The following is a 21862-nucleotide window of genomic DNA, read 5'->3' as shown; positions in this document are numbered from 1 at the left end:
GGGCGGAGGTGTGGGGGGAGACGGGGTGGAGCGATGGTAGATCGCTGTGGGCCTACGCCATCAAGGAGGGACTGCGACGAGGGTTTGGCTGCGCCTTGGGCCGTTTTATCCGTCCGATCCAATCCAATCCAGCAAAGGATCAAACGCTTTCTATTTCTTGTGGGCCGTCGTTTTCGTGGCGTGTACCACCACGCCGGATTTTGTTTGTTTATTTTGTCTGCTCTACAACAGAAGTACCAACAGTCGTGCTGGAAAAATACAACTTTTATCAGCATAGATACACGCTAACCACGCTTCATGGCGCGAGGAACAAGGAATGCCAACACCGCGGGCTCTATCTTAACTAATCTTATCCGCTGACATGATCTCTATCCAAGGTTTGTTCATGGCGCTTGGCTCACCTGAGTTGGTCACCGACACAAGGCGGGCCCTAGAGTTTTTTATTTTATTTTTACGAGAGAAACTTCTAGGCAGGCTCTAGAGTTGTACAATAAGGACGCTCTACTAGCGGCCCTTCTTTATTTACCTTTTTTACGCCTGGAAAATAGAGCCTCCTGTTACATGCGGCGGGGGCGGGGGTGCGGGAGGAGGCAGTGGCGGAGGGAGGGAGCAGGGGGAGACGGGTTGGAGCGATGGTAGATCGATGTGGGCCTACGCCATCAAAGGAGGGACTGAGACGAGGGTTTGGTTGCGCCGCATGTCGTGGTTCTAAGTCTAACAGTAGTGTAGGGGGGTAGGTATGGAGAGGCAAGATCCTAGCTATGGAGTAGTTGTATACGCAATGGATTTACGAGTTCAAGCCCTTCTCGGAGGAAGTAACAGCCCTACGTCTCGGAGCCCGGAGGCGTTCGACTGGATTATGTGCGAACCATTTACACTGAGGAGGGGGGTGGCTTATATAGAGTCCGTCAGACCCCTCCGGCCCTCAGTTATGCATGGTTTAAGATACATTAAGATCGGGCGTTACTGGTAACGCTACAAATAAAGTGCTATGATGACCATAAAAGCTACTCAATGACCGACCGTTTGCATGCAGAGGAACTTTAGATCTCCCGGCCGTCGAGTGGTTGGCTTCATGGTCGAGTGTCTTCGAGTCTGTCGAATGGAACACTTCTGAGTCGATTGACAGGCGGTTTCTTCTAGAGATGTCCTTGGGTAGGGTAGTTTGGACAGGTCCATGACCCTACCCTAGGTACATAGCTTCATTATTAGCCCCCGAATGGATCGAGGTTTGAGTGGAGAAGGAGTTGAGAACTCTTCCGACCCATTTTTCATGCTATGAGTATATCTTGTTCTGGACCCATGGACCTAAATAACGACACCAACTTCTTTTTCGGTCGCCTTGATCCATTCTTGGTTTCAGTCGAGTGAGTTTCTTTCCTTGTAAAGCTCCGAGTGGTGGTGTGGAGGAGATCCTCCGTCTCACAAGTTGTTCTGCTGCTCACGGATTCTGCGGGATTCGAATTTTGGAAAGCGCGCGGGGCGGAGGAGGCCGCAGTAATCGGATGGGATAAGGCAGGGATGCCTCGATCTCCGCGCCACCTTTTTCGCCACGTATCACGCGCGCGACTGTTGCGGGATTGGATCGCCCGGGCCTACAAGTCAGTCACTCGGAAGTAACCTCATATAAGGCACCGGACGGGGGTGTTTGAATAGTGCGTTCTCATTTCCTCCTCTCTTCCCCAGACTTATCCGCCGCGTTCGCCTCCGTCTCAGTGCCGCTGCCCCGTGCGCGTCTCGCCGCCGACGATGGTGAAAGAGAAGACGGCGGCCCTGGAGCGGGCGAAGAAAGCGACGGCGAAGGCGAAGGGAAGGGCGACCAGTCGAGGCGGATCTTCATCGAGGGCCGGCCTGCCGCAGGGCTGGAACCAGGGCGACTGGATCCGCTCGACGATTCGTCAAGCAGATCTTGACGACCTGGCCGGTGGAGGACTGATCCCCCATGGATCGGTGTGGCTCCCGGGGAAGGAGTCTGAGCCGCAGCCTCAGGAGGGTGAGTGCGTTCTCTTGGCCACCCATGTCGACCGTGGGTTTTCTTTGCCGCCTCACCCTTTCTTTCGGGGATTTCTGAATTTCTTTGGGGCGCAACTCCACCACTTCACACCCAACACCATCGTGTACCTCGCTGCTTTCATGTCTTTGTGCGAGAATTTCTTGGGTTGCCGGCCTCATTGGGGTCTTTTCAAGCACATCTTCACCTGTCGCTCCCAGACGATGAAAAAGGCCAATCCGAGTGACGAGAGAACACAACTGATTCAGATGTGTGGGGGTCTTGGGGTTCAAATGAGAGGAAAAAGCTCCTTTCCGGCCATGATCCTACCCGAGTCGGTCCGTGGATGGCAGTCGACCTGGTTCTACTGCAAAGACCAGCCGACGCCAATGGAACACCAATGGAAAAAGGAGGGAGTCCGGCCACTTTGAAGGTGATCCCGAAAGAGAAGGCGCAGGTTAAGGTGTTGGTCGAGCGTGTCGTCCAGCTTATCCGTGACGGGGTGACCGGCATGGACCTCTTGGAGGTCTTCCTCCGACGATGCATCCAGCCGCTTCAAGCTCGAGACCATCCGATGTGGTTGTATTCTGGCACTGAGGACACCACTTGGATCCACCCGGAGGAGATTGACGATGCCACGCTGGAGAGGTGGCTGGCGAGCATCACAGGGAACAAAGACAACCCTCGGGGAGCCAGGAGGATTCCTCCACTCGACCAATCATACGAAGTAGACAAGGTCTAATTCTGCATCTCTGACTGTGATCCTGCTTTCTTCATTCTGTTTGCTTAAAATCAGTCGACTGACTTTTGTCTTGTTTGTTGTCTTCTAGGCCACGACTGAGATGTACTCGATGCCCAACGGGGCGCAAGAACAGGCCGAGGAGGGAGAGGCGAGTGGAGGTGAAAGTGAGGAGGAGTGGCAATCTGATGGTGAGGGGGAAGAGGATGACGACGGCTCCAGCAAAGAGGAGGAGGAGGAAGTCGATCCTCCTTGCACGGAAAGGCGATCCAAGCTCGCCCATGACCCCGCGAGCGAGCGCGGCAAAGCTATAAGGGCATTATTGTCCCTATGTAGTTTTGGTGATTGATGACAATGCCTTTGCGGACTAATCGTGTGTATTGAGCTTTTCAGATATATCACGACTAAACACAAGACGATTTGATGCCCCTAGGAGATTATAGAAGATGGCCTTTCTCTACGGTTTGGTTCGGTGGAGTTGAGTCGTAGGAAAGCCGTACTATTAAGAGGGGGTCCGCTTTGGAAAGGTTTGGGTGGAATCTCACGTACACATTCCCTTTTGCACCACCTTTCCTCGAGATCCTCGGAGTGTTCTTCCGTCTCACCGTGTCTCTGCGAAATGAAGGCCTCAGTCTTGCTCTTCTCAGGCTAGCGGTAGTACTGCTCTTTTGAGCGGTACTACCGCAGGAGCCAGCGGTAGAACCGGGCTTCGGCACGGTAGTACCGTAGGCTCCCACGGTAGTACCGCTCTTCCGAGTGGTAGTACCGCGAGCTCTGGTCTGGCTCCGCTCTCAAGCGGTGGTTGGCGCGGATGTAATTTTTTACATGCGTGCTCCCAGCGGTAGTACCGTGCTGAGGCGCGGTAGTACCGTGGCACCAGGCCAGGTTCCGGAGCAAGAGCGGAGGTAGGGGCGGATGTAATTTTTTACATCCGCACCCTTCATGGTAGTACCGCACCCTCGGTCGCGGTAGTTCTGTGTCGGATTTTTGCACGACATTTTCTCAGCGGAGGTAGTCACGGATGTAATTTTTTACATCTATGCCTACCAGGCCTGGCCCGTGTCTGCCTTGCGGAAGTACCGCATGGGGCCGCGGTAGTACCGCTCCTGCGGATCTACCGCGCCCTATCGGTGCTCCTTTTGCCTCGTCAGGTCTCTGCCGTGCTCACGGTAGTACCGAGGTCCACCGCGGGAGTACTGCAAGCCAGTGCGGTAGTACCACGCCTGTGGAGCGGTAGTTTCGTGGGCTGCGGGCTGAGTGGTGGGCAACGGTTGGAATTGTCCCCCCCACTATAAAAGGGGTCTTCTTCTCCAAGAAGACTTACCTCTTCCAACCCTAAACTCCATTGTTGCTCCAAGCTTCATTTTTGGCTGATCTCTCTCCCTAGCCAATCAAACTTGTTGATTTGCTCGGGATTAGGTGACAAGGCCCCGATCTACACTTCCACCAAGAGATATTCGATTCCTCCCACTAATCCCTAGCGGATGTTGTTACTCTTGGGTGTTTGAGCATCCTAGACGGTTGAGGTCACCTCAAAGCCATACTCCATTGTGGTGAAGCTTCGTGGTGTCGTTGAGAGCCTCCAAGTGTTGTGGAGATTGCCCCAACCTTGTTTGTAAAGGTTCGGTCGCCACCTTCAAGGGCACCAATAGTGGAATCACGACATCTCACATTGTGTGAGGGCGTGAGGAGATTACGGTGGCCCTAGTGGCTTCTTGGAGACCATTGTGCCTCCACACCGCTCTAACGGAGACGTACTTCCCCTTAAAAGGAAGGAACTCCGGTAACACATCCTCGTCTCCACCGGCTCCACTCTTGGTTATTTCGTGCCTTTACTTTTGCAAGCTTACTTGTGTTGTATCTATTGCTTGCTTGTGTGCTAGTTGTCTTTGCATCATATAGGTTGTCCACATAGTTGCATATCTAGACAACCTACTTTGTTGCAAGGTTTAAATTGTTAAAGAAAACCTTAAAAATTGTTAGTTGCCTATTCACCCCCCTCCCCTCTAGTCAACCATATCGATCCTTTCAATTGGTATCAGAGCCTCGTCTCTTTATTAAGGACTTTGTCGTCCGAAGAGTATGGTTGACACCAATGACGGTGTGGAGGAGCACTCCAGTGTGAATCCTATCTCGTCTATGGCCGATGGGGGAACCTTGGTCTCCCGAGGTTGAAAGCATGTTTACTAAATTCCTAGAAGGACTTAAACTATCCACCTCGCCGATGAAAGTGGGTGATCCCACTAACAAGGTGACGGATGCTAACTCCGACAAGGGGGAAGCTAATAGTGAAAAGGGTCCTTCTACTAGTGGTAGAAATGGCACTGGCATCTATGCCCATGTGGAACCTCCTACTTATGGTGGACCGATTCCCTCTACTCATTTAAATCATGTCGGTCCTCCTCCTAAGATTGTGAAAAATGAGGATTTTGATTCTTGGGTTTATCGTTTCAAGCGTCACTTAAAACATGTGAATACTAATCTTTGGAGAATCATAGAAGAAGGTTTCTATCCACATGACCCAAGCAACTTCACCCCTCGAGAAGTCGTGGATAATCAATTCAATGAGAGTGCTCTCTGTTGGGGAACCTTGCATAAAATAAAAAATTCCTACGTTCACCAAGATCAATCTATGAGTTCATCTAGCAACGAGTGAGAGGGGTGCATCTACATACCCTTGTAGATCGCATGCGGAAGCGTTCAAGAGAACGAGGTTGAGGGAGTCGTACTCGTCGTGATCCAAATCACCGGAGATCCTAGCGCCGAACGGACGGCACCTCCACGTTCAACACACGTACGATCAGCGTGACGTATCCTCCTTCTTGATCCAGCAAGGGGGAAGGAGAGGTTGATGAAGATCCAGCAGCACGACGGCGTGGTGGTGGATGCAGCAGGGCTCTGGCAGGGCTTCACCAAGCGACTACGGGAGGGAGAGGTGTAGCAAGGGGGGAAGGGAGGCGCCAGGTGTCAAGGTGCGGCTGCCCTCCCACCCCCCTCTTTATATAGGGACCCCAGGGGGGCAGCCCTAGGAGATGGGATCTCCTAGGGGGGGGCGGCGGCCAAGGGGGGAAACTTGCCCCCCGAGGCAAGTGGAGGCGCCCCCTCCCCTAGGGTTCCCAACCCTAGGCGCAGAGGGGGGCATAGGAGGGCGCACCAGCCCACCAGGGGCTGGTTCCCCTCCCACTTCAGCCCATGGGGCCCTCCGGGATAGGTGGCCCCTCCCGGTGGACCCCCGGGACCCTTCCGGTGGTCCCGGTACAATACCGGTGACCCCCGAAACTTTCCCAATGGCCAAAACTTGACTTCCCATATATAATTCTTTACCTCCGGACCATTCCGGAACTCCTCGTGACGTCCGGGATCTCATCCGGGACTCCAAACAACTTTCGGTTTGCTGCATACTAATATCTCTACAATCCTAGTGTCACCGAACCTTAAGTGTGTAGACCCTACGGGTTCGGGAGACACGTAAACATGACCGAGACGGCTCTCCGGTCAATAAACAACAGCGGGATCTGGATACCCATGTTGGCTCCCACATGCTCCTCGATGATCTCATCTTATGAACCACGATGTCGAGGATTCAAGCAACCCCGCATACAATTCCCTTTGTCAATCAGTATGTTACTTGCCCGAGATTCGATCGTCGGTATCCCAATACCTCGTTCAATCTCGTTACCGGCAAGTCACTTTACTCGTACCGTAATGCATGATCCCGTGACCAGACACTTGGTCACTTTGAGCTCATTATGATGATGCATTCTTTACCTCCGGACCATTCCGGAACTCCTCGTGACGTTCGGGATCTCATCCGGGACTCCGAACAACTTTCGGTTTGCTGCATACTAATATCTCTACAGCCCTAGTGTCACCGAACCTTAAGTGTGTAGACCCTACGGGTTCGGGAGACACGTAGACATGACCGAGACGGCTCTCCAATCAATAGCCAACAGCGGGATCTGGATACCCATGTTGGCTCCCACATGCTCCTCGATGATCTCATCGGATGAACCACGATGTCGAGGATTCAAGCAACCCCGCATACAATTCCCTTTGTCAATCGGTATGTTACTTGCCCGAGATTCGATCATCGGTATCCCAATACCTCGTTCAATCTCGTTATCGGCAAGTCACTTTCCCGTAATGCATGATCCCGTGACCAGACACTTGGTCACTTTGAGCTCATTATGATGATGCATTACCGAGTGGGCCCAGTGATACCTCTCCGTCATACGGAGTGACAAATCCCAGTCTCGATCTGTGTCAACCCAACAGACACTTTCGGAGATACCCGTAGTATACCTTTATAGTCACCCAGTTACGTTGTGACGTTTGGTACACCCAAAGCACTCCTACAGTATCCGGGAGTTACACGATCTCATGGTCTAAGGAAGAGATACTTGACATTGGAAAAGCTCTAGCAAAATGAACTACACGATCTTGTGCTATGCTTAGGATTGGGTCTTGCCCATCACATCATTCTCCTAATGATGTGATCCCGTTATCAATGACATCCAATGTCCATAGTCAGGAAACCATGACTATCTGTTGATCAACGAGCTAGTCAACTTGAGGCTCACTAGGGACATGTTGTGGTCTATGTATTCACACGTGTATTACGATTTCCGGATAATATAATTATAGCATGAATAAAAGACAATTATCATGAACAAGGAAATATAATAATAACCATTTTATTATTGCCTCTAGGGCATATTTCCAACAGGTCTCCCACTTGCACTAGAGTCAATAATCTAGTTACATTGTGATGAATCGAACACCCATAGAGTTCTGGTGTTGATCATGTTTTGCTCGCAGAAGAGGTTTAATCAACTGATCTGCCACATACAGATCCGTATGTACTTTGCAAATATCTATGTCTCCATCTTGAACATTTTCACGGATGGAGTTGAAACGACGCTTGATGTGCCTAGTCTTCTTGTGAAACCTGGGCTCCTTGGCAAGGGCAATAGCTCCAGTGTTGTCACAAAAGAGAGTGATCGGCCCCGACGCATTGGGTATGACTCATAGGTCGGTGATGAACTCCTTCATCCATATTGCTTCATGCGCTGCCTCCGAGGCTGCCATGTACTCCATTTCACATGTAGATCCCGCCACGACGCTCTGCTTGCAACTGCACCAGCTTACTGCTCCACGATTCAACATATACACGTATCCGATTTGTGACTTAGAGTCATCCAGATCTGTGTCGAAGCTAGCGTCAACGTAACCCTTTACGACGAGCTCTTCATCACCTCCATAAACGAGAAACATGTCCTTTGTCCTTTTCAGGTACTTCAGGATATCCTTGGGGTATCCTATGAAGACGCATTTTTTCGACTGGTTCGAGCTTTTCAGGTTGAAGTTTCTTGACATAAGCATCGCATCCCCAAACTTTTAGAAACGACAGCTTAGGTTTCTTCCCAAACCATAATTCATACGGTGTCGTCTCAACGGATTTAGACGGTGCCCTATTTAAAGTGAATGTAGCTGTCTCTAGAGCGTATCCCCAAAATGATAGCAGTAAATCAGTAAGAGACATCATAGATCGCACCATATCCAATAGAGTGCGATTACGACGTTCGGACACACCGTTATGCTGAGGTGTTCCAGGCGGCGTGAGTTGTGAAACGATTCCACATTTCCTTAAGTGCGTACCAAATTCGTGACTTAAATATTCTCCTCCACGATCTGATCGTAAGAATTTTATCTTTCGGTCACGTTGATTCTCTACTTCATTCTGAAATTCCTTGAACTTTTCAAAGGTCGCAGACTTGTGTTTCATCCAGTAGACATACCCATATCTACTTAAGTCATCAGTGAGAGTGAGAACATAACGATATCCTCCGCGAGCCTCAATGCTCATTGGACCACACACATCAGTATGTATGATTTCCAATAAGTTGGTTGCTCGCTCCATTGTTCCGGAGAACGGAGTCTTGGTTATTTTGCCCATGAGGCATGGTTCACATGTGTCAAATGATTCATAATCGAGAGACTCTAAAAGTCCATCAGCATGGAGCTTCTTCATGCGCTTGACACCAATGTGACCAAGGCGGCAGTGCCACAAGTATGTGGGACTATCGTTATCAACTTTACATCTTTTGGTATTCACACTATGAATATGTGTAACATTATGTTCGAGATTCATTAAGAATAAACCATTGACCATCGGGGCATGACCATAAAACATATCTCTCATATAAATAGAACAACCATTATTCTCGGATTTAAATGAGTAGCCATCTCATATTAAATGAGATCCAGATACAATGCTCATGCTCAAACTTGGCACTAAATAACAATTATTGAGGTTTAAAACTAATCCCGTAGGTAAATGTAGAGGTAGCGTGCCGACAACGATCACATCGACCTTGGAACCATTCCCGACGCGCATCGTCACCTCGTCCTTCGCCAGTCTCCGCTTATTCCACAGCTCTTGCTGTGAGTTAAAAATATGAGCAACGGCACCGGTATCAAATACCCAGGAGTTACTATGATTACTGGTAAGGTACACATCAATTACATGTATATCACATATACCTTTAGTGTTGCCGGCCTTCTTGTCCACTAAGTATTTGGGCAGTTCCGCTTCCAGTGACCCTTCCCTTTGCAATAAAAGCACTCAGTCTCAGGCTTGGGTCCATTCTTTGACTTCTTCTCGGAAACTGGCTTATCAGGCGCGGCAACATCCTTGCCGTCCTTCTTGAAGTTCTTCTTACCCTTGCCCTTCTTGAACTTAGTGGTTTTATTGACCATCAACACTTGATGTTCTTTCTTGATTTCTACCTCTGCTGACTTCAGCATTGAAAATACTTCAGGAATAGTTTTCACCATCCCCTCCATATTGTAGTTCATCACAAAGCTCTTGTAGCTCGGTAGGAGCGACTGAAGGATTCTGTCAATGACCGCCTCATCCGGGAGGTTGATGTCCAGCTGGGACAGGCGGTTGTGCAACCCAGACATTTTGAGTATGTGCTCACTGACAGAACTATTTTCCTCCATCTTACAACTATAGAACTTGTCGGAGACTTCATATCTCTCGACCCGGGCGTGAGCTTGAAAAACCATTTTCAGCTCCTCGAACATCTCATATGCTCCGTGTTGCTCAAAATGCTTTTGGAGCCCCGGTTCTAAGCTGTAAAGCATGCCGCACTGAACGAGGGGGTAATCATCAGCACGTGACTGCCAAGCGTTCATAACGTCTTGGTTCTCTGGGATGGGTGCTTCACCTAGCGGTCCTTCTAGGACATATGCTTTCTTGGCAGCTATGAGGATGATCCTCAGGTTCCAGACTCAGTCCGTATAGTTGCTGCCATCATCTTTCAGCTTGGTTTTCTCTAGGAACGCGTTGAAGTTCATGTTGACATGAGCGTTGGCCATTTGATCTACAAGACATATTTTGCAAAGATTTTAGACTAAGTTCATGGTAATTAAGTTCATCTAATCAAATTATTTAATGAACTCCCACTCAGATTAGACATCCCTCTAGTCATCTAAGTGTTACACGATCCGAGTCGACTAGGCCGTGTCCGATCATCACGTGAGACGGACTAGTCATCATCGATGAACATCTCCATGTTGATCATATCTTCCATACGACTCATGTTCGACCTTTCGGTCTCTGTGTTCCGAGGCCATGTCTGTACATGCTAGGCTAGTCAAGTTAACCTAAGTGTTTTGCATGTGTAAAACTGTCTTACACCCGTTGTATGTGAACGTAGGAATCTATCACACCCGATCATCACGTGGTGCTTCGAAACGACAAACTTTAGCAACGGCGCACAGTTAGGGGGAACACTTTCTTGAAATTATTATGAGGGATCATCTTATTTACTACCGTCGTTCTAAGTAAACAAGATGCATAAACATAATAAACATCACATGCAATTAAATAGTAGTGACATGATATGGCCAATATCATATAGCTCCTTTGATCTCCATCTTCGGGGCTCCATGATCATCTTCGTCACCGGCATGACACCATGATCTCCATCATCATGATCTCCATCATCGTGTCTCCATGAAGTTGCTTGCCAACTATTACTTCTACTACCATGGCTAACGGTTTAGCAATAAAGTAAAGTAATTACATGGCGTTAAATCATTGACACGCAGGTCATACAATAATTAAGACAACTCCTATGGCTCCTGCCGGTTGTCATACTCATCGACATGCAAGTCGTGATTCCTATTACAAGAACATGATCTCATACATCACAATATATCATTCATCATTCATCACAACTTTTGGCCATGTCACATCACATAGCAATTGCTGCAAAAACAAGTTAGACGTCCTCTAATTGTTGTTGCATCTTTTACGTGGCTGCAATAAGGTTCTAGCAAGAACGTTTTCTTACCTACGAATAACCACAACATGATTTGTCAACTTCTATTTACCCTTCATAAGGACCCTTTTCATCGAATCTGCTCCAACTAAAGTGGGAGAGACAGACACCCGCTAGCCACCTTATGCAACTAGTGCATGTCAGTCGGTGGAACCTGTCTCACGTAAGCGTACGTGTCAGGTCGGTCCAGGCCACTTCATCCCACAATACCGCTGAAGCAAAATAAGACTAGTAGTGGCAAGAAAGTTGACAACATCTACGCCCACAACAGATTTGTGTTCTACTCGTGCAATAGAGAACTACGCATAGACCTAGCTCATGATGCCACTGTTGGGGAACGTTGCATAAAATAAATAATTTCCTACATTCACCAAGATCAATCTATGAGTTCATCTAGCAACGAGTGAGAGGGGTGCATCTACATACCCTTGTAGATCGCGTGTGGAAGCGTTTAAGAGAACGAGGTTGAGGGAGTCGTACTCGTCGTGATCCAAATCACCGGAGATCCTAGCGCCGAACGGATGGCACCTCCACATTCAACACACGTACGATCAACGTGATGTCTCCTCTCTTGATCTAGCAAGGGGGAAGGAGAGGTTGATGAAGATCCAGCAACACGACGGCGTGGTGGTGGATGCAGCAGGGCTCCGGCAGGGCTTTGCCAAGCGACTACGGGAGGGAGAGGTGTAGCAAGGGGGGAAGGGAGGTGCCAGGTGTCAGGGTGCGGCTGCCCTCCCACCCCCCTCTTTATATAGGGACCCCATGGGGGCGCCGGCCCTAGGAGATGGGATCTCCTAGGGGGGGGCGACCAAGGGGGGAAACTTGCCCCCCAAGGCAAGTGGAGGCGCCCCCTCCCCTAGGGTTCCCAACCCTAGGCGCAGAGGGGGCCTAGGGGGGGCGCACCAGCTCACCAGGGGCTGCTTCCCCTCCCACTTCAGCCCATGGGGCCCTCCGGGATAGGTGGCTCCACCCGGTGGACCCCCGGGACCCTTCCAGTGGTCCCGGTACAATACCGGTGACCCCCGAAACTTTCCCGATGGCCGAAACTCGACTTCCCATATATAATTCTTTACCTCCGGACCATTCCGGAACTCCTCCTGACGTCCGGGATCTCATCCGGGACTCCTAACAACTTTCAGTTTGCTGCATACTCATATCTCTACAACCCTAGCGTCACCAAACCTTAAGTGTGTAGACCCTACGGGTTCGGGAGACACGTAGACATGACCGAGACGGCTCTCCGGTCAATAACCAACAACGGGATCTGGATACCCATGTTGGCTCCCACATGCTCCTCGATGATCTCATCGGATGAACCACGATGTCGAGGATTCAAGCAACCCCGCATACAATTCCCTTTGTCAATCGGTATGTTACTTGCCCGAGATTCGATCGTCGATATCCCAATACCTTGTTCAATCTCGTTACCGGCAAGTCACTTTACTCGTACCGTAATGCATGATCCCGTGACCAGACACTTGGTCACTTTGAGCTCATTATGATGATGCATTACCGAGTGGGCCCAGTGATACCTATCCGTCATACGGAGTGACAAATCCCAGTCTCGATCCGTGTCAACCCAACAGACACTTACGGAGATACCCGTAGTATACCTTTATAGACACCCAGTTACGTTGTGACGTTTGGTACACCCAAAGCACTCCTACGGTATCCGGGAGTTACACGATCTCATGGTCTAAGGAAGAGATACTTGACATTGGAAAAGCTCTAGCAAAACGAACTACATGATCTTGTGCTATGCTTAGGATTGGGTCTTGTCCATCACATCATTCTCCTAATGATGTGATCCCGTTATCAATGACATCCAATGTCCATAGTCAGGAAACCATGACTATCTGTTGATCAACGAGCTAGTCAACTAGAGGCTCACTAGGGACATGTTGTGGTCTATGTATTCACATGTGTATTACGATTTCCGGATAATACAATTATAGCATGAATAAAAGACAATTATCGTGAACAAGGAAATATAACAATAATCCTTTTATTATTGCCTCTAGGGCATATTTCCAACACTCTCTTCATCATCCAAGATGCCATCCTTCCCGAAGATCTCCCTCATCTTCGACCTCATGCCGTGGCTAAAGACGCATGGCAATGTGTTGTGTCTCTCTATCGGGGAAGTGCTAGCATTCAACGCTCCAACTATGAAGTGGTGCAAGATGAAGCCGATGAGTTTGCAATGAAAGAAGATGAAGAACCTCGTGAGCTCTTTCGAAGAGTGACCAAACTCGCGGTCTCACTCCGAGATCATGGGAGCAAGGACACGGATGACAATTGGATCAAGCGCAAGTTCCTCAAGGCCATGATGCCCTACAACAAGGCCATGTCCTCCGTCATTCGTCAAAGACCGGACTTCCACTCCATGACCTCAAGCGAAGTGTTGGATGAGTTCGTTGCAATGAGTATCTTGGACAAGACCGCCGACAATGTGGTGCTCCGTTCTCAAAGGGCAAAGAAGCCCAGCCTTGCCTTGAAGGCCAAGGTTAGTGTGGAAGAAGAGGAAGAAGAGGAAGATGAGGAGAGCAACTCCGAAGACACGAAATATGATTATCATGAGCACATGGCTCTTGCCTCAAGACAATTTTGGAGCAAGAAGAATACAAGACCCAACTTCAACAAGAACAACTCAAGTGGCCTCAAGGGCAAGCAACGAGTTAGAACTTGTTTCAACTGTGGCAATGTGATCCACTTCGTTGCGGATTGTCCTTACGAGAAGCGGGAAGACAATGGTGGCAAGTTCATCCAAAAAGATAAAGCCAAGTCCTTCCCCAACAAGAACAACTTCACCAAGAAGATTCCTACTCGCGGGTTGGTGGTTCAAGAAGAATACCGTGAGGATGACGATGATGATGAAGATAGTGAAGCAATGGCTATGGCATCCGTTGCCATTGCCACAACTCCCCGGGTGTCTCTCTTCAACTCACCCAACGAGAACATCACCGCCAAGTGCCTCATGGCTAAAGCCACTAACAAGGTAACCCCCAACATCAAAACCACCATTATTCCTAATCCTTCTTTGACGGTTAGCTTTGATGATGCTAAGGGGTCTAATGAGGAGGTAAATGAATTTGAGTCCTTCATGAGTAAGCTCAAGGGCAAATCCAAGAAGCACTTCGTTGCTCTCTTGGAACAACTTGGTGAAGCCAATGACATGATCGAGGCTCACGAAGAAACCATCTCTAAGATCGAAGGTCATAGTTGTGACTATGCCGATGAGATATCGGATCTCTCTAATGCTCTTGAGGAAGAGCGTGGGCATCGTTTGGCTCTTGAGGAGTCACACAACGATGACCATGCCAAATTAAAGAAAGATCTTGATCATGCTCTTGTTGTGTCTCGTGTGCTAACTTCTGAGAAGGCTAAACTTGGGGTTGATCATGCTAGACTCAAGGAGGAGTTTGATGTACTTGATGAGGCCCATAAGGTCTTGAAAGGTGCTCATGCAAACCTCAAGGAGTCCCATTCTCAACTCCAAGTTAAGCTAACCAAGGAAAAGGCCACATTTCCTCACATGGTCTTAATTGATAATGCAAATGCTACTAACCCGTGTTGTGAGCATGTGCATCTTGTGGAGGAGAATGCCAAGTTGAAGGAACAACTCGAGAAAGGTCTTGTGTCATGCATACAAGGTGAGAAGAACCTAAATGACCTTTTGAGCAATCAAAAGGAAGTTGTGGGCAAGGAGGGAGTTGGGTTCTCACCCAAGTCCAAGAACAAGAAGAAGAATAACAAGACCAAACGACCTCCCCTGCTTAAGCAAACTTTTGTGAAGGAGGGAGAGGGTGCTCCTAAGGAGAAGAAGAACAATGCGAAGAGTGGTGATGCCAAAAAGGGCAAAGCCATCTCTCCCAACAAAGCCGGCGACTTTAACCCCTCTTATGTGTTGTGCCGTGCTAGTGATGGGCATGTTTATGCTAAATTTGTTGGTTCTTCTTATGAGTACATTGAATGGTCTATTTGGGTTCCTAAGACCCTTGTTACTAACATCAAAGGACCCATTACTAAATGGGTACCTAAAACCAAGCATTGATCTCTTGTAGGTGTTTGCTTCCGGTGGGGGATCATGGTTGCTCGATAGTGGAGCAACAAATCATATGACCGGGAGCAAGGACTTGGTGGTGGACGTGCAAAAGATCCCATCTATGCCCACCAATGTCGAGTGGGGTGATGCCTCACATTCTAAGGTATTGGGTCTTGGCAAGGTTGTCATTTCTCATGATCTAACGATCAAGAAAGTCATGCTTGTTGAGTCCCTTGCATTCAATTTACTTTCCGTTCGTCAACTTGCACTCATGGGCTTTGCCACCTTCTTTGATATTGATACCGTGGCCCTCTTGTGGAGCAAGACTCTTAAAGTAGCCTTTGTTGGGCATGTCGAGAACGGTCTCTATGTGATTAACTTTTCGGAGCAACCCACTAAGACCGCGACATGCCTAATGGCTAAAGTTGATGTGGGATGGCTTTGGCATCGCCGTTTAGCCCATGTCAATATGAGATCTTTGCAAAGTCTTCTCAAGGGGGACCATGTCCGTGGACTAACAAATGTTAGTTTTGCCAAAGATTGTGCTTGCAGTGCTTGTATCGAAGGAAAGCTTCATGAGACAGCTCACCCTCCCATGACTATCATCTACTCGAAGAGACCCTTGGAGCTCCTTCACATGGACCTCTTTGGGCCTCCATCCTTTAATAGTCTTGGGGGTAGAAAGTATTGCTTGGTGATTGTGGATGATTATTCAAGATACACTTGGGTATACTTCTTCAAGAGGAAGAGTGAGACTCAACAAACCGTCATCGACTTTGCAAATGAAGCTCAACGTCAACATAATGCAAAGATCTTGACAATAAGAAGTGACAACGGCACCGAGTTCAAGAACTACACCTTGGATGAGTTTCTTAGTGATGAGGGGATCAAGCATCAATATTCTGCTCCATATACCCCTCAACAAAATGGTGTTGCGGAGAGGAAGAACCGGACATTGATGGATGCGGCAAGGACCATGATGGTGGAGTTCAAGTCTCCATACAACTTTTGGGCCGAAGCCATCAACAACACATGTCATGCATCCAATCGGCTCTATCTCCGCAAAGGCTTGAAGAAGACTCCTTATGAGATACTCATCGGAAACAAGCCCAATCTCAAGTACTTCCGAGTGTTAGGGTGTAAGTGTTTCATTCTTAGGAAAGGTGTTCGTTTGTCTAAATTTGAGGCTAGAGCTTATGAGGGCATATTTGTTGGTTATGCTACAAACTCTCATGCTTACCGTGTTCTCAACAAGTCCACCAGACTCATTGAGGAGACGTGTAACATGGAGTTTGACGAAAATAACGGCTCCCAAGTGGAGCAAAGTGGTACTTGTGATGTAGGTGATGAAATTCCTCCCCAAGCCATAAGAAGAATGGGTATTGGTCATATTCTACCCATTGAGGAACCCCTTGTGGCCGAAGGAGAAGGACAATGCTCCACTCAAGTGGAGCCTTCACCTACTCAAGACTCACACGCTTCCGAAGAACAAAGTGTAGGCCCTCAACCTCGTGAACAAGACCAAGGTCAAGATCAATCTCAAGATGGTGGTGAACCTCCAAATGATGCCCAAGGTCAAGTTCTCCCCCTCGAGCAAGTTCAAGATCAAGAATAAGCTCAAGACGGCGCTCAAGATAATCAAGTTAACCCTCCGCCTTCCACATCCGAGGAGGAATTAGAGCGTCGTGCCGTGAAGATTGCTTCCAAACTCACCACCAAAGGCCATCTCATGGAGAATGTGGTTGGAAGCCTAAGAAAGGGGGTAAGCACTCGTAGACAATTAGCAAACTATTGTGAACATCACGCGTTTGTCTCTTGTGTTGAACCCCAAAAGGTCTATGAGGCGCTCAAAGACTCGGATTGGCTCAATGCCATGCATGAAGAACTCAACAACTTCGAGTACAACAAGGTTTGGAGATTGGTGCGAAGGCCATCGGGGAACCACAACGTCATTGGAACCAAGTGGATTTTCAAGAACAAGCAAGATGCTCATGGGAACATCATTCACAACAAGGCAAGATTGGTAGCACAAGGCTACTCCCAAGTCGAGGGTATCGACTACGGTGAAACCTTTGCTCCCGTTGCTCGCCTTGAATCCATTCGTTTGTTGATTGCTTATGCTTCCCATCATAACTTTAAGTTACAACAAATGGATGTGAAAAGTGCTTTTCTTAATGGTCCTATTAATGAGTTGGTGTATGTCAAGCAACCCCCCGGGTTCGAGGATCCTTACTTCCCGGATCATGTGTATCAACTCGATAAGGCACTCTATGGCCTTAAACAAGCCCCACGTGCGTGGTATGACCACCTTACCGAGTTGTTACAAGATCGTGGATTTGAAGTTGGGCAAATCGATCCCACTCTTTTTACTAAGAAGGTCAAAGGGGAGTTGTTTGTGTGCCAACTATATGTTGATGACATTATCTTTGGTTCCCCTAACAAAGCTTCCAATGAAGAATTTGCCGCTCTCATGACCTCTAAGTTCAAGATGTCTTCGATGGGAGAGTTGAAGTTCTTCCTTGGTTTTGATATCAAACAAAGAAGAGAAGGTACCTTCATCAACCAAGCCAAATACACTCAAGACATGCTTAAGAGATTCAAGCTAAGTGATGTCAAGCTGGCTTCTACTCCAATGCCTACCAAGTGCCAACTTGACATTGATCCCAATGGTAAAGCGGTGGATCAAAAGGTATATCTCTCTATGATTGGATCCTTGCTTTACCTTTGTGCATCTAGACCGGATATCATGTTGAGTGTGGGTATGTGTGCACGGTTTCAAGCCGCACCGAAGGAAAGCCATTTTGTGGCGGTCAAGCGAATCTTTCGATATTTGGCTCATACCCCAAACTTTGGCCTATGGTACCCAAGAGGAGAAAACTTCAAGCTTGAAGGATTTACGGATTCCGATTGGGCGGGAGACAAAGTGGATAGGAAGTCCACTTCCGGAGGGTGCCAATTTCTTGGTTGCTCTTTGGTGAGTTGGTCTTCCAGGAAGCAAAGTTATGTGTTTCTCTCGTCCACCGAAGCGGAATATGTAGCGGCCGGTAGTTGTTGTGCACAACTCTTCTGGATGAGGCAAACTTTAAAGGAATACGGTGTCATTTGTGACAAAGTGCCTCTTTGGTGTGACAATGAAAGTGCCATCAAGAATTCTCTCAACCCGGTGCAACTTTTCAAGATGAAGCATATAGATATTCAGTATCACTTCATCCGGGATCACATTAGGCGAGGGGAGATCGAGCTCAAGTATGTCAACACTCATGATAACCTTGCAGATATTTTCACGAAGCCCTTGGATGAAGCAAGATTTCGTGAGTTAAGGCATGAGCTAAATATCATTGATTCAAGCAATGTGACTTGAGCCCGTGCACAGCACTCCTCTCTCTACTTGTTGTCTAGTCTGTGTGTAGGCATGGACATAGGGGGAGTGTTGTTCTCTCAATGAACTCTTCCTCCCCCCATTATGCAAATATTAATCAACTCTTTCACATTAGCCATTTTTATGGTACTTGTGCTTCAAAGACGAGTTTTGGTCATGGACCCAAGGATAATTCTTCGCAGTGCCATACCAATTGACTCAAATATAGGTGGCTCCGGCCACCGCCCTTCCTTGGAGAAGTTGTTTTCTCTCTCGTGTTGTTGGTGTTTCTCCGGTGGTGTTTTCCTTTTTCCTCCTTCTTCTCTCTTGTGTTCTAGCTCTTTCTTGGTTTACGGTACTCCCGTGGTGTGCCACGGTACTACCGCAGGAGTTGGTGGGTCTCTCCAAGTGCGTGGCCCTCCAGGGGCACGGTACTACCGCTACTTCCGCGGCAGAATTTTTTTTACTGCCGCTGAACAAGCGGTACTACTGCCCAGCGTGCGGTACTTCCGCCCGTGTGGTACTACCATGATGATCCGCGGTACTTCCGCGCCCACGCGAGAAGGTGGGGGTTAAGAGCGGGACAGGGGGAGTTCTAACTCCCACATACCCATTCATCTCTTTTCCCCACCCCGTCTCTCTCTCTCCTGACCAAGAACGGCGCCGGAGGCCTTTGCCGGATCTCCGTCTCTAGCCGCTCTCCTCGGATTCCGACCGGTGGGATCGCTCCCCACCTTGCCCTCTTGCCATGGACCCAGGTTTTTCCCCAAGTACCTCTCGTTTTTGTCCTTCCTTGTGTTTCTAGGTTTTGGGGAGATGCATGTGGTGTTCTTGAGATTTTTGGCTAAATCTGTGCAAGTGGAGTTCGTTGTAGAGTGGTAGAGTAGTTGCATGCTCTTTGGATAGTCAAAATAGTTCCGTTTGATCAACGGTAGTACCAAAGTTGTCGTGCGGAGGTTCTAGATCCAGATCCGCGTCCTCTATGGCGGTTTCTCATTCCGTGCAGTACTACCGCTCCTCCTGGAGCGGTACTACCGCAGCCCCTTCTGGATCTGATACTCTGCAGTACTTCCGCACCTTGGTGCGGTACTACCGCTGGGTGTTCGGAAGTAAAAAATTACTTCCTCCCCCACGCGCGGTACTTCCGCGGTTGGCGCGGATGTAATTTTTACATCCGGAACCCCGCCCGGTACTACCATAGATCATCCTGCGCCTTTTGTCTTTTGTCCAAGTCGCATGTGTTTGTGTTTCTCTTTCGTTTGTTTTTGATTCGTTTTGTTCCCGTGCGTGTCTTTGTGTCTTTGTGTCTAGGTGGTGGCTCCGGTTTCCCTCGTTGCTCGAATCCCAGCCGTGACACAGGGTCCAAGCGTCTGCGCAACCCAGATGATGTTCCAGAGGGGTCTTCTGCTGCTCCCCAACGCAGGATCAAGCACACCGCCAGCAAACAAAAGGAGCCCGTCTTGGGCATGGATGAGATGCCCCAGGGAGAATTTGTCATTCGAAGAAAGATCAATCCTTATGTGTCTCCCCGGTCTAGCACGCGAGGCAATGAACTCTTCTGGAACAAGCAGCAGAATCTGATCTATATGGATGTGATCAAGGCCAAGCAGAATCACTATGTTGAAGTTCACTGGATTGACATGATTCACATGAGGCAGGAGAAGCACCGTGGGTACTTTGGAGAGGCCTTGGATCTTGTGGAGCAGTTCGGCATTGAACACATTCTCACCTTCCACAAGGACTTTGATCCAGAGATCATTGCACAGTTCTTTGCTTCGGTCCACTTCGGCGTCAATGAAGAGAGGACCATGACTTGGATGACCAATGGTCGACAGTTGTCTGCTACCTGGAAGGAGTTCATGGAGTTGCTCCTTGTTCCCGATGAAGGACTCGACACGCCAGTTGGAGTTCGCCCTCACGCCAACACTAACTCTGCCAACAAGAACAAGCTCATGCCATACCTTGTTAAGAAGACGCTTCCTAACACGAAGAAGGTATGCGTGCTCAACCCCTTCCTTGACATCATGCATAGGCTCTTCCGGAACACGCTCTTCCCGTGCATTGGTGACATGGGACAGGCGCATGCTTATCTCGTTGACATGATGCTTCTTTGTGAGGATGCCCATCAGGCTCACTCATCCACTTGATGTCTCACATATCATGTGGTGTGAGCTTTAGTTCACCGTGTTCAACCGTAAGGTCCCCATCTATGGGCCTTATCTGTTTTACCTGATCTCCAAGACGTGGGAGAAGCTCCTTCCCAATGAGGAGTTTGAAGCTCCAGGCTGGATTCGTCATGAGCCCATCAAGCTTCGCATCAAGCCCCAATGGGCTAACACCACCACTGCTGCAGAGGCTACCAAGATGGCTGTTGATGAGGAGGAAGACGCTGCTGAGGATCGTTCTGCATTCACGCCTCCCTCTGTTGAGCCTTCTTGGGCAAAGAAGCTGAAGGACAAGATGAAGAGGTTGTTCTGCTTACAGGTTCAGGGGCAGTACAAGGCCCATGTTGCTCAGAAGGAGAGTCGCCGTCGCGACATCGGGATCTTGAGAGCTTGCGGGGAGGACGTGGCAAGCGGCTCTGAGAAGCACATCACCCCAGAGACTGCCTGGATGGCGAAGCAGAGCTACCATTGGACCGATTCAGAGGAGGAGTATGTTCCTGCTGCGGAGTCTGGCGATGATGAGTCGTTTTCCGCCTGAGCTACCACATGTGTTGTAGGTGACCTCACTGCCTTTTTGGTGTCTCGATGCCAAAGGGGGAGAGAGTGTAGGGTTTGCGTGCATGTTGTGTGTTTTGTCGTTTGCTTTGCTTTCCGTTGTTGAACCTGCTTGCTTTGGTTTGGTTGTGCTCGTGAGACTAAGTCTATCATATGGTGTAAGACATATGCACTCTCTCGTTATCTCCTTATTGAGCTTGTGCTTATCATGCTATTCATATTATGCTCATATCATCTAGTGTCAGACTCTCTATTGCAAGATATGCTTTGTTTCTAAAATATAGGGGGAGTGGTACTCCTAGTATTCGTGCTGTGCAGTCCAAAGCACTTTACCCTCTAGCACGAATCTAGGGGGAGCTCACCTATATTTTAGAAGTTGTGGGGTTTGCCTGTGCTATATTCATTTCATTTGTGCAAATCCCGTATTGTCATCAATCCACCAAAAAGGGGGAGATTGTAAGGGCATTATTGTCCCTATGTAGTTTTGGTGATTGATGACAATGCCTTTGCGGACTAATCGTGTGTATTGAGCTTTTCAGATATATCACGACTAAACACAAGACAATTTGATGCCCCTCGGAAATTATAGAAGATGGCCTTTCTCTACGGTTTGGTTCGGTGGAGTTGAGTCGTAGGAAAGCCGTACTATTAAGAGGGGG

The 21862-nt window shown here is 48.6% G+C and overlaps 1 protein-coding gene across 1 annotated transcript in view; it reads right to left on the bottom strand.

Annotated features, from left to right (window-relative positions):
* LOC119321584 (protein BTR1-like) overlaps positions 1 to 20609 on the bottom strand; it is a 25348-nt gene extending 4739 nt beyond the window's left edge. The window contains exon 1 of the mRNA XM_037595205.1: positions 20445 to 20609. Within this exon, the coding sequence (XP_037451102.1) occupies positions 20445 to 20609 (165 nt within the window). The remainder of the gene's footprint in view (positions 1 to 20444) is intronic.
* Between the last annotated feature and the right edge of the window lie 1253 nt (positions 20610 to 21862).

The sequence above is a fragment of the Triticum dicoccoides genome, chromosome 6B (assembly GCF_002162155.2).
Source record: "Triticum dicoccoides isolate Atlit2015 ecotype Zavitan chromosome 6B, WEW_v2.0, whole genome shotgun sequence".
In the NCBI taxonomy this organism is placed as follows: Eukaryota; Viridiplantae; Streptophyta; class Magnoliopsida; order Poales; family Poaceae; genus Triticum; species Triticum dicoccoides.
The sequence above is the reverse complement of the archived record's forward strand: the minus strand, read 5'-3'. Positions and strand labels throughout refer to the sequence as shown.